The sequence below is a fragment of the Camellia sinensis genome, chromosome 2, assembly GCF_055761805.1.
Source record: "Camellia sinensis isolate YWXY chromosome 2, ASM5576180v1, whole genome shotgun sequence".
Lineage (NCBI taxonomy): Eukaryota > Viridiplantae > Streptophyta > Magnoliopsida > Ericales > Theaceae > Camellia > Camellia sinensis.
Genome location: NC_138962.1, coordinates 207,040,685 through 207,058,004, shown reverse-complemented (window position 1 = coordinate 207,058,004; position 17,320 = coordinate 207,040,685). Strand labels below are relative to the sequence as shown.

Sequence of the window (17,320 nt, the reverse complement as noted above, 5' to 3'; positions counted from 1 at the left end):
TACATGAAAAAGCATGATAGTTAACCTCCTACATTTCTGGTCTAATCCTACTTTGATCTCTACATATGAAATTGTGACAGTGAACCCCTGTACTTTTACTCAAATCTCACTTTGGTCCTTATACAAATGTCAATGTCCTTTTTCTATTACTTCATTTTTAAATCTTTAACAAAATCTATTCATATCACAAAAATGTGACTGCAAAATGAGGATAAAAGAAGAAAATCATCAATGTTTCCCACCAATACATTATCCTATTTGATAAGTACCTGAGAGTTATATAATACAACATATGTATGTATGTGTGTGTTCATATGCTAAAAATTGAGACGAAAATGCAAGAAAGTAGAACTTTTGAAATTAAAAAAAAAATGCAACAAAAAAATCAAAGAGAAAGAAAAATGAATATACAGAAGACTGTGTTATCATAATAACAGAGTTTTGTGATTCCCATTTATGCACCCATTTATGCAAAACCCTAGTTCGTCTTCTTAATTATTCACAATTTGCTTTTTGTTTTAACCTAATACGGTTATATTTTGATATAAATTTTGAGATAAAGTGTTTATTGATGAAAAATGTAGATGATTTTCCTTTCTACAAGATTCCGATAAATATTTAAACAATTGAGTAATAAAAATGAAACATTCACACTTGTATAGAGACCAAAGTGAAATTTGATCAAAAATATAAGACCAAAGTAAGATTTAACCAAAAGTATAAGGGGTTACATATCACAATTTCATATGCAGGGATCCAACTAAATTTGATCAAAAGTACAAGGAGTTAATTGCCATAATTTCATGTGTAAGGACCAAAGTAAATTTTAGTACAAAGTCCAGAAGTGCAAAGTATTTGCCCTTTTTGAAAAATGAATTACCATTCAGAAACACAACAGGACAAACAACTATTAAAGGACTAGTCACACCATACAAGGTCAGAGGGGGAAGGAAAAGCAGAACACAAACTTATTTTGATCTAGGATTATACAAGTCAAGTAATTCACATAACTAACATTCATCACATCATTTTCCAATCAATATGAATACTTTTTTTTTTTTTTGGAAAACAAAGGCTATATAAGTGTATAAGCATTCTACTCACAGAACCTAAAACAACAGGATCTAATTCACTCATATCATATCATCAATAATTTTGTGAAAACACTAAAGCTGCTTTTCGCTGCCATTTTCTTGAGCAGAACTCACGGGAGTTGTGGAGTCACTCTTCTTCGCAGTACTGGATTGCCCTGTTAGGGTCCTTCCCATGAACTTTCCTGCTTTGGACAGGCCGCCACCAACGGCTCCGAAACCACTCCCAACAATCCCAACTCCGGCACCAAGACCGGTTCCTACGAGCCCTACTCCGGCACCGAGGCCGGTTCCTACGAGCCCGACTCCGGCACCGAGACCGGTTCCTACGAACCCTACCCCAGAACCAAGAGCATCCATAGTGCTACCTATAACTCCTGCGGCTTTCAGTTTCTTTCTCTCTTCTAGGATCATCTTTTCAGCTTCAAGGGCGGCCAATTGCTCTTCGGTATTAAATTGATGATACAACACCTGAAAATTTCACTATTTTCCTTATAAATAAACAAACAATAGCATTCTTTTCCTAACAAACACCAAACCAGACGCTAAATAAATATTATTCAAAGAGAGAATTAATGCTAGGAAACACTAAATACAAATTTCACCATCTAGCAAAATCACCATTAAGACATGTGGTTGTAAAGCCACAGAGATGCAGCAAACCATGGCAGTTGATTACTATGTTACATGGACTCCTAAAATAAAATTAAATTTCCGTGTCTGACACTTGGACAAGGTATGGAATATGTGTCTGATATTTTCCATCGGACATGTCTTACATATTTGTATTTAACACTATCATTATATATATTGCTGTATAATTGTTACAAAAATGAGAGTATTTTTGACATTGCATGTTACTTGTAACACTATTTTATCTCATGTAGTAATTTAAAAGTATTAAACATACGACACTTTTTGCCAGTCCGAATATGTATAAATTTGAAGTTCGATGAGTCCGACCTACAAACATGCACTCACACCTCTGTATCCGAGTCCATGTAACATAGGTTGATTACAAATGGAAGAATATTCAAGAATGAAGACGAGATCTAAGAATATAAATTGAAATGTGTACCTTAACAGTAAGAGTTCCTCTATCCTTCTTATCTTTTATTTTAAGCATATCAAGTGATGGAAGGAGTCTCACTTCAACCTCTTTTGGAGTTTCAGCTTCCAGCTCAATCAGCTTTAATTTTGCTATGCCCAATCGTTTGTCTTGCCCAACATCTTCATCGAAAACCTGTATGAAAGGATTGTGAAGTTTGTGTGCACACAGTCAAAGCAAATAGAAACTCTCCATTTCAACCAGCATAAAATAAAATAAAATAATACAAATGTTTGACAGTATCCATACCAAATGGCTCTCTGTGGTACCCGAAAGGACCAATTAGACATTCGAAGGACCTTTAGGTTGTGTTTAATTATAGATTTGGGTAGTGATTTGGAAAGGAAAAGGAAAAGGAAAAGGTGAGGGAAATGCGAATGAAATATAAGCTAAATTTTTTCTCCATTTCCCTCGGCTTTTCTCTTTCCTTCCCAAATCCATAATCTAAACACAACCTTGCCTTAGGAGAAAGCCTGAGCAGACCGAAGAAGTGGAACAGAAACAGCTGGGGATGGCAAGGGGGGCAGGGACAGGTTTGTATTGTCCTGCCCCTCTCTGATACGATTTTGCAAATCAAGGAGGTAGCGGGGGCATGGTCAGAGACGGGTTAATTTTGCAATCTTACGAATGGCGTTACTAATAAAGTGAGAGATGATGTAGTATATTACGAATAATGATTGATAAGTGAAAAATAAAGAACTAAAAACTTCGGACATAAGCTAGGTAGGGGTAGGGATAGGGATAGCACAAACACTGATCCAGTGTTTTTTAATAGCGCAGGGGCAGGTTAGAGGGTGGAATTGGAGAACCCAATTGGGTTCACGATGGTGATGGAGAAGGGTAATCCAACCCATCGGACCTGCATATGTATCGCACCATGACAAAAAGATACCTAATTATTTTAATATACTAGTGGAAAGAAAACTAATCTAAATTCTAGAACTATATCATCACTGGCATCAGATTTATCAAATGTGATCAACCATTTTTTTTAACCAGTCTGCCCACTTATCTGGTCATGTGACAGGTCTGGCCTAACCTGAGTCAACAGATCAGTAACCTTGGAACAACTAGAGGGAAACATGCCGTAAGTCTGCCCTTTACACTGTTGTGCATTTTCTCCTCTTTATTTAATTATTCCCAATATTTGTCAATTATTCTCATAATTTCCCACCCTTTATGCAATTACCCCGGTGCAATGGCCTCCACCCACATCCCCTAGGTTCAAGCTTTTTCATGAGAGATTATTACGAGAATAATTGCATAGAGGCTCAGTATGTACACATTAACTTGCCAAGAATGGTCAACAAGTAAAGCACCATCCCAGTAATTTCACAAAATAGCATAGTCAAAAGAGAACTAAAGGTATGTGGATCAAAACCTCAAGAATAAGAGACTGTGTCTCCTTGTCTTCTGCAATCAGCTCAAATGTTTGATTCCAAATGGGGTTCAGGTCATTGTCAATGACCTTTGTTTTAACCTTGAACAATGGTCGAATGTACACAACAACATAAGGATCAGATTTTCCAATCATTTCCATGTTCTTAAGATCATTTGCCTTCACTACTGTCACCGTAAGCTTTCCCTGTGGTCTAAGCTCTAGTTCACTGCATAAAAGGCACAAAGAAGTGTTAACTCCAACTTGCCATATAAAATAAAATAAAGAAAGAAAAAAAAAAGTGTTATACTATCAATTCATGTGATGAACAAAACATCTAAAAATGAAAAAATACTTGAACCTGAAGATGAAAAAAGTGTGTCAATCATGATATACCATAAACAATGCAAATAAATCTTGTTCTTATGGTGCACATCATTAGCCAAGTACAACTAAGAACCCTTCTTAATTAAAAAATATATGTGTGTGATTACCTTGTATCTACAGCTATACCACCTATAGGCACAACAATCCTGTGAGGCCATTGGAGCATGTCTGTTACAATTGAATCCACAGTATCCTATCCAATTTGGCAAAAAAAGCACAACTAAGTCTACATAACAATACCAACCATTCTGAAAACCAACAGCAGTAAAGATTTTGATATCATAATCAGCACTTACATCAATCATATCTGAAAGTCCAGGAATGGCCGTTAAGCTTCCACCGACGGCCTTCAATGTATAATCTATTTTAGGCTTCGGCTGAATGAACAAAGAAAAGCCTTAATTATGTTCATAATAAAATTACTAGAACACAAGAATTATTCAATTTCAAAAAATCGAAGTGTGAATGGTTTATAGAGCACCCATCTTACTAACCAGTAACCAAATAGTACAGTACAATCTCACTTCTCCTGTGGGATGTATATTCATATATCCTTAACACTATCAGGTATTAACAGCATGCAATCCAACACCGAAATATACTTTATATTATATGATAGAGAGATCAACAAGGAAGAGACTCAATCCAGATGAATGGCTACTTAACAAACCAGGTTCTCGGCCAACAACACTACTGATATCACAAACTAAATACACAGGTTTAGAGTTTATTTCACACTCATCTCAAGCATGAAACTATAGAGCTGAACCACTTCCATGCAAGTCTCCATTAAATTCAAATACTAAGCCTTAGTTGTGAACAACATCCATTAGTTTATGCAACTTGGACTTAAAAGTAGAATTTTGTCCACCAAATGATGGGGAAAAAAATATTCTATAATTTTTTCCTACATGAAGAGAAAGAGAAAAAAGAAAGCGAGGAGCAGAAACAAAGTTGTTAATTCTGTTCCACACTTTACCATTATAACAACAAACCGGTACAATGAACAGATAAGTCCGTTTCGGGTAATAAACCAGCCTGATTCAGGCATACCGCTCAAATTCATTCCAGCTGTTACAGCATGTACCATTAAGAACTTCTCAGTCTCTTTTCTTCTTCACCTACTTGTTTCCATTCTTTTGTCTATTATTCTCCACCTCTAGTTCCTCTCTTCTTTATTTTCTCTATTGTCTCCCTTCTTATTTTTTATCATCCTCCTTACTAGACCCGTGTTGTTAATTACTTGGATTGTTGGGAAATCCACACTGCAACTAATCTTGGTTCTTGAGTTGAGAATGTTCTCCTGGGCTGGTCTCCTTCATTGGATGTAAAGTACAAATTGGCATTTAATAAAGTTTCCGGTTGGATTAATATTCTGGTTTGCAATCAAAATATATGTGCTTTTGTGTGAGCATGCGTGCAACATAGGCTATGGTTTGATTTTCGTAGGTTTTTAAATTGTTGGAATCATATCATGCCTAGGTAGTAAGCTTGACCTATTCTCATAAAGTGAACCCATATTTTGAAGTATTCTATGTTACCTACAAAATCGTTCTAATACACTACATGCATTAAAATGTGGTACAATAGGGGTAGACTTCTTAATTTGACATCCAAAATATTATAGTGTAGTTATCTTCCAATTAATCATTCAATAACATAATTCTACGAACATTATGACCCATTACTTCACATTTTATCAATCCAAAACTCCACTGCAACTAGATTTTAGTTCATTATATTTGCCTTTCTCCCTATTAAAGAAGACTATCAATGAAAAAATAGAAAAAATGATGGGATCCATTTGGATTGCTAACTTCACCGTTTTAAAACGAAAGTATACCATGTTTCCAAAAGTGTGTTCCAAAACGTAAATCACTATTGAGTAAGCATTTTCTGGTAGCATTCTCTAGGAGGCATTTGAAGCTTTTGTCATCAAAATAATATACCATCAACCAAAAGACAACCACTAACCAGCATTTTGCCTTTTATCAAAATCACTAAACAATATCGAACTGGTCGAGTCCACTATTATAACTATGAACTACAGAATCCCTTCATCAATATACATGCAAGTTGTCCCCAACCATCATATAGGTGTGGTAACCAATTGAAAGTTCAACTTTGCCCTAATTAAAAAGTAAAAACCTAGATTTGCTTCACTCTATTGTATTACACCAAATTTATCACAATACAACTTTCTTAAGTGCTACACATCATTATCTGAAGTGCAATAAAATAGGTACAGTATCCAGAACAGTAACACGATGGATAAAAAAAAAGAAAGTGTTTTCTGGTGAAATTTCAAGCCCATGATGTATATCAAACATCTAACCCAATAAGATATATTTTCATCCTTCCTTAAAAAACAAATAAAATAAAGTACAAATAAAAACCCACTTAAAAATAATTTAATTATAAAATTCTTAGGAAAATGTAGTTTAGATATACAGTACATGTCATAAAACCATACAATTTAGCCCCTAACTAGAACCTACAATATTTGAAGTTACTATGCACACACAAGTAAACTGTAATATTTTAATCTATAAACAACCATTTCTTTCTGAAATAAAAGGATGAGCACCTGAACCAGATTAGCGCTCCTTCAACATTGCAATTCAGAGAGAAAAAAAAAAAAACTAAAAATTAATGTTGCCAATGACAGAAGAAAACCGCTAATGTGAACTCTAAGCACATCCAAATATCCTAAGGGCATACCTCAGAAAGTAGAGCAACAACAACAGCAGATATGCACGGAATCTCTTCAGAAAGTTGGAAGATAACTCGAATAACTGTGAAAACTTGGAGATCCTTCAACTACACCCAATAGCATAATGACAAAAGTCAATGTATATCCTCCAGTATACTAGAATTAGTAAACAAAGAACAAAAAATGACCAAACACTCATTAAAATCCAGTAGGACAGGCATCAAAACTAAACTAGACAGTAGTAAATACACCAACCTGAATGGGAATTGAAGCAACCATTGCAGCTTCAACGCCTAAAATAATGCTTGGATCACCACCCCATCGGAAATCAATATCCATGGTAATTTGACCTTTCTTAAGGCTCTGAACACGGATACCTGCATTATTTAAGTAATCATGCACAAAATCTAAAGAGAAAATGCAATGATTCACGCTTTCATGAAATGCCCAAGAACATGGTCTCACAACACACAATATTGCCGCTTTTGGGCAGTTCTTGGCCTATGCTTGCAAAACTTGAAGTTGAAATAATCTATAAAGTTAGTTCAAATGTTTTTCCATAAAAAATAAGGAAATAAAGGCTATATGCAGCTCAACCCAAGAACCAAACACATTTCAAATCCAACTACAAAACCAGAAGCAATCCATAATCTGGTTTATTGAAGGACATGTCCAAAACGAAGGACTTTAACAATCTAGATTCAAGTCAAGCTGCAAACATTCTCCGAAGGAAGGTCACCTTAGAAAACATGAAAATGGGGATGAGTGTGAAGCAACTTTTCTCAAACTAAGATAAAGTAAGCACATTTGGAGAACTCAAACCCAAACTGATTCATTCAAAGAAAACTATAGACCATAATCTCTATTCCTATGCTTGACTAAATGCATCTTTGTAGGTACAGATATCTTACTCCACCATGTACAATTGCCATGTCACACCACATTGACATCTAAGATTAGCAGGCCACCATGTGTCAGCATTGTGAGGAGACACATCAGCCAATTGCGCATCTCAACATTCTTCACGGTCGAGCTATACCTGGTGCCCTAACCTGAGCCTCGGAACTCGAGGATATGGCATTCTCCTAACCGATTACAACACCCCTCAACTTGGCCGAGGATCCTCCACTCAAGCAAGTCACCCTCTCTGTTGATGATTGACAATCTTGGTGTTCCCTCAGCTTGACCAAGGAGCACTTTCACGAAAGCATGTCTCCTACACTTGTCACTCCAAGATATTAGGCACACTCACCCTTCGGCTGAGTGTGCCCTTTTGTGGCATCCGCTCGGTTTTCTCTTTGCTCGCCCAAGCGGTCTTCTCCGATCTCTACTACACTTGGTTAAGGGCACCTTGATGCTACCATGCCAACTTAGGTTAGGAACAATGTCTAGGAAGCAGTCTTCTCCGATCTCTACATCATCCGCTCGGTTTTCCCTTAGGTTGCTTCCTTGGTCATGGGATACCGGAGTGACCCATTGCCTTGTTTGAAACACTCGGAAGACTTGTAAATTGGAAGGTAGAGTTTAGAGGTCATCAAGGTGCCTCATTCCCTCCTCCCTCAGAAGATTTATGCCTCGACCAGTCAGAGTGATGTCCACAAGAAGACAAGCAATATCAATGTAAAGTTTGGGTCTTAGTTGAAAACATGACCATTTATGATCTCCACTTCTAAGGTTCCTCTTAGAAAGCTTTATATGACCAAGGCCTTGTTTGGCAAGTGGTGATTTTAGCCAAAAAGCCAAAAAGTCACCAAAAAAATCAAAAAGCCAACAACCTATACCAAAAAGTCAAAGATTTCATTTTCTCTCTACTTTTTCCACATCTTTTCGTAAAAAATCAAAAAGTCATCCCAAACATACTAATTTTTTTTACATTATATTTTAGCCAAAAAGCCAAAAAGTTACTTAAAAAACCCATTCATAAACGAGGCCAAATGCTGCCACCAAATTAAACTATATCCACTCTCAAACTTAAAAGCATCAAGAATAAGAAAGAATACAATAAGCTATATAGAAGCATTAAGAATAAGAAAGAATATATATATATATATATAAACCATATAAGCAGGATAGAATGACTCTCATGGAGCAAGTAAAAAAAGGTGAAAATGTAAGTACTGCCAATTGATCATACCTTCAATTTTGGGTGCCACATTTCCAAGAAACAATTTGTTGAACTTCAATTTAGTAATTCCAGCAGGTCGATAGTCTTCTAATAGAGGTTCAACCGATTCTTTTATTACCAACGTTGCTGCCTAGAAATAAATACATACCACAAAATTAGAACTTAATTAAGAAAGAAGCTAGACAGCTGGAAACCTAAGCAACACAAAGTAAGCATAAATTACAATGAAATAAATTAGATTTTAGGTAAGTAGATGAAGGTTTCCATGCATCGCTTTACTCATTGCAGAATCTTTTTTTCTTTAATTTTTAATCATTGCAGAATCTATTTTCTATAATTTGCAGACAGACATAGGTCAAATTTCAATACAGAAACAGGGTTTCCATCAGGCCAACCTCTGGAAATCAAGATGCAAAAACATTCATAAACTACATAGTTGCCAAATTGCCTGCAGGCACTTGGGCAGCGAACCGGAACTACCGCCTAGGCATACAAGTGAACGCCCAGACGACTAACACAATTAAAAAATAATCATTCTATAATCATAAAACCATTTAATAAATACATAACATACATCCCGACTGTTTTAGCTCTAATGATATGACTACACTTGACCATTTCAAAGCTTTCCGTTGCCCTATATGTTTTGGCCACATATCCCGCTTCTATTTCTCATTTCATTCCCCAGTTCCACTTCTTATTCTGATAACTTTTTTAATCCACAATTAAAGAGAAAACAACAATTAAAAATGTCATTATTGTTCATTTATCAATAATATTAAATCATTTTATAATTTTAAAAATATGTTTGATTGATTATTGAGTTCAATTTATTATATATGGAAGCCCAAAACTATTGTTGAAAAAGTCTATTTAGAAGTAGTCATTTAATAGAAAGCCCATTGTTGCTTAAAGAGGGGGAAAAAGTTGATCAGCCGGCCGGTGAGCGCCCACACAACTGTCTAGGCAACCACCTAGCCCACCGACCGCCAAGGCATGCATTGCCTACACAGCTGTGCATACCACAAATACACATTATGTTTCTATGTACAAAAATATAATATATATATATATTACTTTGAAAATAAACATGTAGATTTCAATATATAAAATAACATGATAATCAAAATATGCATCTTCACCTCTACTCTTCTCCTACAAAGACATAAAAACATTCTAACACTGACTACATAAAGAAAGAAACTAGATATATTGAAAATTCTTTATTAATTTAGATATCACATGAATGTAAAATAGATCCAACAGATATGATCCTAAATGAGCATATGTCCATGACAAAGCGGAATGGTAAAAAAAAAATATTAATCTAGCCGATCCCACTTGATTGGAATACAAGGCTTAGTTTGATTTGATTTGGTTACCTTTGTAGGCTTCAGCCATAGTAGAACATATAGTGGTCCTCTTACAATTGGAAATGAACCATTATAACAGAAAAGTCACTATCATGTAACCATGTATTCATTTTCCCTCATCACGTTTTCAATTAGAGAACTAGACTCTCACTTTATCGCGAGTCTCAGGCTGACATTTCATTATGCCTCCAAATGTGCGTGATATCCTGATGTACTAGTAATATGAATGAATGCAGTAACATATAATAAGAGATGCATTAATGATGGCATTTGATTAAGTTCACCAGTTTTAAAAAAATGTTGAAGGTTTGACCCTACTAAATTACAAATTGGTGTGCACTTACTTCTTGACTTCTGAAAATATTAATATGGAAGTGCACTTTTTGGGACATTTGGCTAGAAAGGTAGAGCCCTAGAGGAACGAACAACAGCTTTTGTCTTAATAATGATTGCCTAAAAAAGGAAAAACTGAAGGCTTTAATAAGAAAAACACAGAAAGTACTATTGTAGTCTCTAACTTCATTACAACAACTCCGTTGAGTACAAGTCTCATTAGACACAATTAAGAAACATACCTCAAAAGTAACGGATAACAGTAAGCAGTTAATAATTCATTAATATTTGTAGTTGATACAGAGAACAAGTTTAAAAAATTACATCAGCAACATATGGCCAGAGTTTGCTCAATTGTTTGTTCAGCCATTTCACCTGAAACAGGAAGCCAAATAAATTAAGACAAAACGAACAATAACATGTCAGTATGACTATATCCATACTATTATATATCCAAAAAAAATTAAAATAATTTCATGGAGGGACTATTTCCAAAGCCACTTCACATGTGATTAATTGAAACTATGCGCTGTCGCATTCTCATCTAAAAAGTACACTGAAAGAAGAATGATAAGAACATTAAACATGTTTCATCTGACATGTTCTTCTTGAAAATCAACTTTAAATCTTGAGATAGTTTTCTTCTTCGAGTGAGAATATTTCTAACAAGAAAGTTAGCTGTAGTAAGATATCAGTGATGGGTATTAACTTCACATATATCATTGTTACAAAATACATATAAAAGGAGTCACTCTATGCCTGACAGACTATCACAATGCTTCATTCTCTGGTTTTCTATCTTTCTCTACTGAAGAATCACGACAGTTTCCATGAAGAAATGCTAAGATGTGCTTATCTTCAGGAGATTCAAAGTTCGATCTCCTTACACAAAAACACATGAACGCACCCATTCATGTAAACACACACATATACAAAAACTATCCGTTTTGTTTAGTTTTTGAAATGAGTTTTGAGTTTTTTTTTGAAAGATAAGTTTTTGAAATGAATTTTGAAAAGAGAAAACTTGTTTGGTTATGAGTTCTGAAAAGAGTTTTGAATTGTATTTTAAAATTGTTTTCAGTTTATTTTTTTAAGATAATTATTTTTTTAAGATAATTATTTTTATTGTAAATGTTTATTTATTTATTTATTTTAATGTATGTTGTATTTACTACATTTGTGTGCTATATTTTTTTTTAATATTTTTAATATTTAAAAAATTTATTTTTATTTAAATAATTTATTTTATTTTTTAAATATTGTAATTTTTTTTTTAAATATTTAAATTTAAAAGTTTTTTGGATCGCCCATATGCCAACTCTATCTTTTAGTCTAAAAATCAAAAAGTCACTAAAAAAACTAAAAAGCCAACGGCCTATACCAAAAATTCAAAAATTCTTTTTTTTTCTCTACTTTTTGCACATCTTTTGATAAAAAGTAAAAAAATTATCCCAAACATACTAATTTTTTTATCTCATATTTTAGTCAAAAAGTCAAAAAGGGATTGTTTGGGGTGTCCTAAGTAAGTGCACTTTTGTCTTTTTGGACTAAAAAGTTTGAGGAAAAAAAGATGGATGTTTGGGTTACTTTTATTCTTTTTACGAAAACATGTGTAATAAAAAATTGTATAAATAAGTATATAGGAGAAGTAAGTGTAATAGACTGTACAACATCTTCTTCTAGGCAGAGTGTAGGAGATAAGGACATGATTGCCTTTTTCACGGGCAACCATTTGGACTGTGCTGTTCGGCCCGTGGGGCCCACCACGAGTCCCATTTTGATAATCTGAACATATGTAGAACTCATCGAGTACTATATGCCTATAAAAAAATCACATTGATCGGATATCGAAATCACATTAATCGGATTAGTTTTTGTTCACTAGTTAACTATAACACCATTCGTTTTTTTTTATACAAAATTGATTTGATCATATAGTTAGCGATATCCGATCAATGTGATTTTTTACAGGCATATAGTATTCAATGAGTTCTACATATTGCACGGTTCAGATTATCAAAATGTGACCCGTGGTGGCCCCGCAGGCCGAACTGCACGGTCTAAATGGTTGCCCGCAAAGGAGGCAATCATTTCTAGACCAGTACAGCAGCCACTTCAGCAAAAAGTTGAATTGTATTTTTTGTGTATTATTTTTTTTGTATTTTTTTTTTTTTGTGAATAGTGATAACTTTTTAACTTTTTAAGTAACTTTTTGATTTTTTTTCTTTTTCAAGACATGCCAAACCAGGCCTACAATAGCATGTTCTCAAACGAGACCTAAATCATAACAAATTATTTGGTCAATACTTAAAAAAATAACAAATTATTTTTTTCAAAAAAATATAAAAATAAAAAATGTTTTTCTTCAAAAATAAAAATAAGAAAATATTTTTTTAGAAAAAAATAAATTTTCAAAAAAATAAAATATAAAAAATAATTTTAAAGAACAAAATAAAAAAATCTTTTTTTTGAATTTTTTTTATATTTAAATAAAGTTCTAAAAAGAGTTTGGTTGTGGTATGAGTTTTGAATTTTTTTTTATCCAAATCATGATTTGAAAACTTAACCAAAGGCCACTGATGTCATTCAGCTGAAAGGGATTCAAAGTTCAATCTCCTTGCAGGAACATATGATCGCAAATTATTTCATTGCAGCTGAAAAGCACTGTAACGAAAGCAATTGGAAGGGGTAAAAACTAACATCAAAGACGAAATGGCAACAGCATCTAGAATAAAATACAGGGAACCCTTGAGGATGATTGACCAAATCAATAATCCATTTATTCCCAAGAAGGGGGAACAAGTCTCCCTTCTTTGGTGAAAAAAAAAAAGAAAAAATTTCCCTCTCTTTTTTTCTTTTTGTTATTTTTTTCACACATCAGACACCAAAAATTGTCTGTATCCAGAATCCAAAAAATATAATGGGACATATATTAATTTGGGCTCATGGACTTCTTGTCTATTTTAATGCTCACCAGTATTTTCATTATTATTTCTCTGGTACTTCTTTCATATCTCCAGAAGTTTTCAATATTCATCTAATTATAAATTTTTCAAAAAAGTGCCACAATTTACAAATAAGCTGGATCGCAGAAGCAATGCAAATATTAATCAAAGCTGGCCAATATTAAGTTCCATTAACTCTGGTGCCACTAATCTCTCATAATTATGGTAGGTCTAAAAGTTAATGGTAGCCAAAGGAAAATAACTAGCCACAAATTGCATACAGAAGGGAGAAGGAAGGAAAATGGTTGCTCATTCAGAACTTTAAAACACCCTAACCTGTTCAAAAACAGGGAAAGAAATCCATTCAGGGAAATTGTCACCGCAGATTTTCTTCAAATCATCTCTGCTGAGGGAACCGAGAAGTTTAATATCAACAGCCTGAAAGAGAAATGAAATGAGAAGAATACAAACACAACAGTGTTCAAGAATTGAGCATATCATTGGAACAAGAGCATGATTCGCCATTCAAGGGTTCAATAACAAGAGCACCTCAAAAAGTCTAGTTTATATCTGAACATTCCATTACTAATTATCGACCTAAATGTAAGATTTTTTTATAATACAAACTCCTAATTTTTAGTGTAGGAGAATAAACCTCTGTATAACTTCTCTTATTTTTTATATTTTCGTTTTTCAATACAGGAAAAACAATTCCCTACAATTCATTCACCCATAAAACATGTTTTCTCACATAAGACCTTCCAGTCAATGGATACAGAGGCTCACCTTTCTGCAAGAAGAGTTGCGAAACAGTTCGACAAATACTTTTTACCAGTCATGAGCAGATATTTTCAGGAAATGTCCCCAATATTTTTGAAGCTCTTGTATTTTCTATTTCTCTTATTTGTTTGTTATTTGCTTTGGTAGTTAACTCCTATATTTTTTCCACTTTTTAGAATACCTACCTTCTTGAACTCTTTTCTTTGTCTAATAAATCTTTGTTTCTTATCAAGCAAAGTGTGGGAAGCACAAGTACAAAGTTTAACATCACATTCTTTGTTTTTTTTTAAGCATACTAGATTGCAAGAGAATCTTGTTCCACCTTTATATTGCTATAAGATAAGCAAATACCACATCAAAATTTTGATAGATGCACACATATATAGGAAGAGATAGAGAACTATCAAATAATCAATGCACACTATGCTTGTTGAGATGGCAAAAAAAGAGAATAGCAAGAGATTATGATGAAAAAACACAGAAATTAATACAATCAGTGTACAAGAGCAAATGTTAAGTTGCAAAAAAATTGTAGCACCACGAACTCTTCTCTCCACAAAAGCAGCAGAGGGATAGGATCTTGCCATGACAAATGCTTAAGAAGTGTTGCAAAATTAACAAAATAGTAAACCCCTTCACTTCTAATTAACACATAAGTATGACGCCCTGGTTGGCAGCAACAACTTTACCCTATTCTTATCTCCAAGGGAATTGGCTTTGCTAATCTCTAACAGTTGTAGCATGTGAATCAGTCATTAGCTCTGGATATTTTCAATTGAGTAAATACACAATGTCACTCAAGCATACAAGCAAATACTGATTTAAACAAAAACAATAACCAGGAGCACAGCTACTACTACTGAAAAAATGGTGATACAGTGCACAAGACTCCCACTGAAGCAAAGTCTGGGAAGTTAAAAATAAGCGAACATATTTATTTTGGGTAGAAACAAATCTATACCCATTTCTTAAAACAAAGAACTTATAAACTATGTTACACGGACTTTTCGAAATAAATCAAATATCCATATCAGACACCCGACATTTGGACAAAGTATCCGATACTTTTCATCAGATGCTTGTTACTATCGTTATATGTATATATATTGTTGTATAATTTCTACAAATTGAGTAAAACGCCTTTTTCACACTGTATGTTACATATAACACTATCTCATCTCACATAATATTTAAAAATATTAAAATATGATGCTTTTTTTCCCGAGTCCACATATCTTTAAATTTGAGCTTTGATAGATCTGACCTCTAGATCCGCACAAATTGAGGCAGTAATGAGAATTCCAATTTCAACCTACTTTATAACAGAGAAATTTCACACTCAAGGAATCAAACCCTCAGGACTAAAGCAGAAAGTAAACTGATCACAATTTCTAGGTCTTCTGTTCTAATTTAGACTTCCCAAACTAAACAAAGTAATCAGAGTAACCTACAATTCTCACTACTCATAGGACTGACTCCAAGTACAACCCAAGTCCCCCAAATTTGAAATACAAACCCAACCCAAATTGCAAAATCACCAACCTTTGCGATACGTTTGGTGCTCCTGTATCTCATCATGTGATGCCAACCAGCCATGAATGCGATCCCCAAGATCGTCCCCATGAAAATTCCAGAAATCAAGCCCATTTTGCTGGATTTCGAACCAGATTTTTTCTTTTTCCTGAGAAAATCAAATCACAACCAAATTCAAAACCAAAGAAATCATCGAAGAGAGAGTGATTGTGAAAAACAAGAAGATACAAACCTCACACTTGTTTGTAACTCAACAGTCGTCGTTATCTTTTTCTCTCTTATATACAGTAGTAGTGTGTGTTTCTCTCTCTAAACGTCTCGATCGTCTTCGAGCTGTTCGCATTTCCACCACCACGAGATTATTATCGAAGAAGCCAATTAAAGCAGAAAAATTTATTATTCCAGTGCCATTAAAGGCGTTGTAGGCCAGTCCGTGTTGAAGTATCAACTACGCTTTGCAAAAAGGAAATTGAATTTTCAGCTTTAAATAATTGGTAGGGACAGTCTTCGGTTGGATATTTCAATCCAGTCGGGTCCATCTTCCGCTTATTTTGGATTTGTTTCTATAATTTAAATGGTTTAATATATAAAATTAATTAGTTATTTTATTTTTATAAAAAAATTATTTTGATCAGATATTAACAATTACTTGATCAAATTATATTTGTATCAATAATTTATTTTTAAATTTATATTTATTATTAATATAAATTTAATTTAATCAAATAATTATTTATATTTAATAATTAATATAAATTTTTATAATAATAAAATACTTGATGAATTCTACCTATTAATCGACTTGAATTATTAATATGAGTTTTATAGTGAGCCAATAAAAGTCCAACACTACAAGCCAGTCTGATTTTGGAATGGAGAAGCTATTTTCTAAATAATCACTTTTTTTACCGTTTCTCAAAAAGAGTTTTGCAGTTATATCCCTTAACTTGGGCATAATGATATAAGTTTGGGGAAAAATATAATTAATTTTACATTTTTGAATAATTACATTAACTTCTAATTCACATAATAATTAAGTCATTTTTTATCAATAGCTCATCATTCATAGCAATACAAAAATGATGTTATTGTTGGAACAATCTTCTGTATAAAATAAATAATTTAAAACAAATCAAACAAGTAAAAATAAATTACTTACAGGATTTATTTTACCGAAATGAAAAATGTATAAAATAGATCGAGTCGAGTGTGTGACACTCTATCCTTAAGACAGATTCGTCCCGCTACGATACTTATAGATAAATAGCGTCTGTAGACACCCAATTTTTGACTGACCTTAAGACTCAGACGTCATTGATTGAGCGCTCGGTGATTGCGCATGTTGTACTTGTTTCGAGGTTTCGGAGTTTTGGCTGAGAGCCTTGCCTCCGGGCCTCTGAACTATTTGTGCTTTGGCTCAGTTTGTGGACCGAATCTTGTTTTCTCTTCTTGAAGGGAGGGAGAGGTCTTGTAGACCATCTCTTTGTGGTCATAGACCACTTTTTGTGGTCGTAGGCCACTTTTTCCATTTGGAGATTAGTTTCCGATTTTTGG

General features: G+C 33.8%; 1 protein-coding gene across 2 annotated transcripts; it reads right to left on the bottom strand.

Moving 5' to 3' along the window:
• Positions 1-958: 958 nt before the first annotated feature.
• LOC114314989 (calcium-dependent lipid-binding protein) lies at positions 959-16,310 on the bottom strand. Of its 2 annotated transcripts, XM_028261566.2 has the most exons (13): positions 16,076-16,142; positions 15,999-16,045; positions 15,776-15,914; positions 13,790-13,891; positions 10,833-10,883; positions 8,812-8,932; positions 6,933-7,054; positions 6,686-6,784; positions 4,261-4,341; positions 4,072-4,157; positions 3,581-3,806; positions 2,170-2,334; positions 959-1,562 (listed from the first exon to the last, which is right to left on the bottom strand). In XM_028261566.2, exons 3-13 carry the CDS (start codon positions 15,878-15,880, stop codon positions 1,167-1,169), a joined length of 1,554 nt encoding a protein of 517 aa, XP_028117367.1. In that variant the 5' UTR covers positions 15,881-15,914; positions 15,999-16,045; positions 16,076-16,142; the 3' UTR covers positions 959-1,166. The 2 variants fall into 2 exon arrangements, with proteins under 2 accessions (XP_028117367.1, XP_082772789.1); XM_082916663.1 differs by having other exon boundaries at positions 15,999-16,310.
• Positions 16,311-17,320: the final 1,010 nt, after the last annotated feature.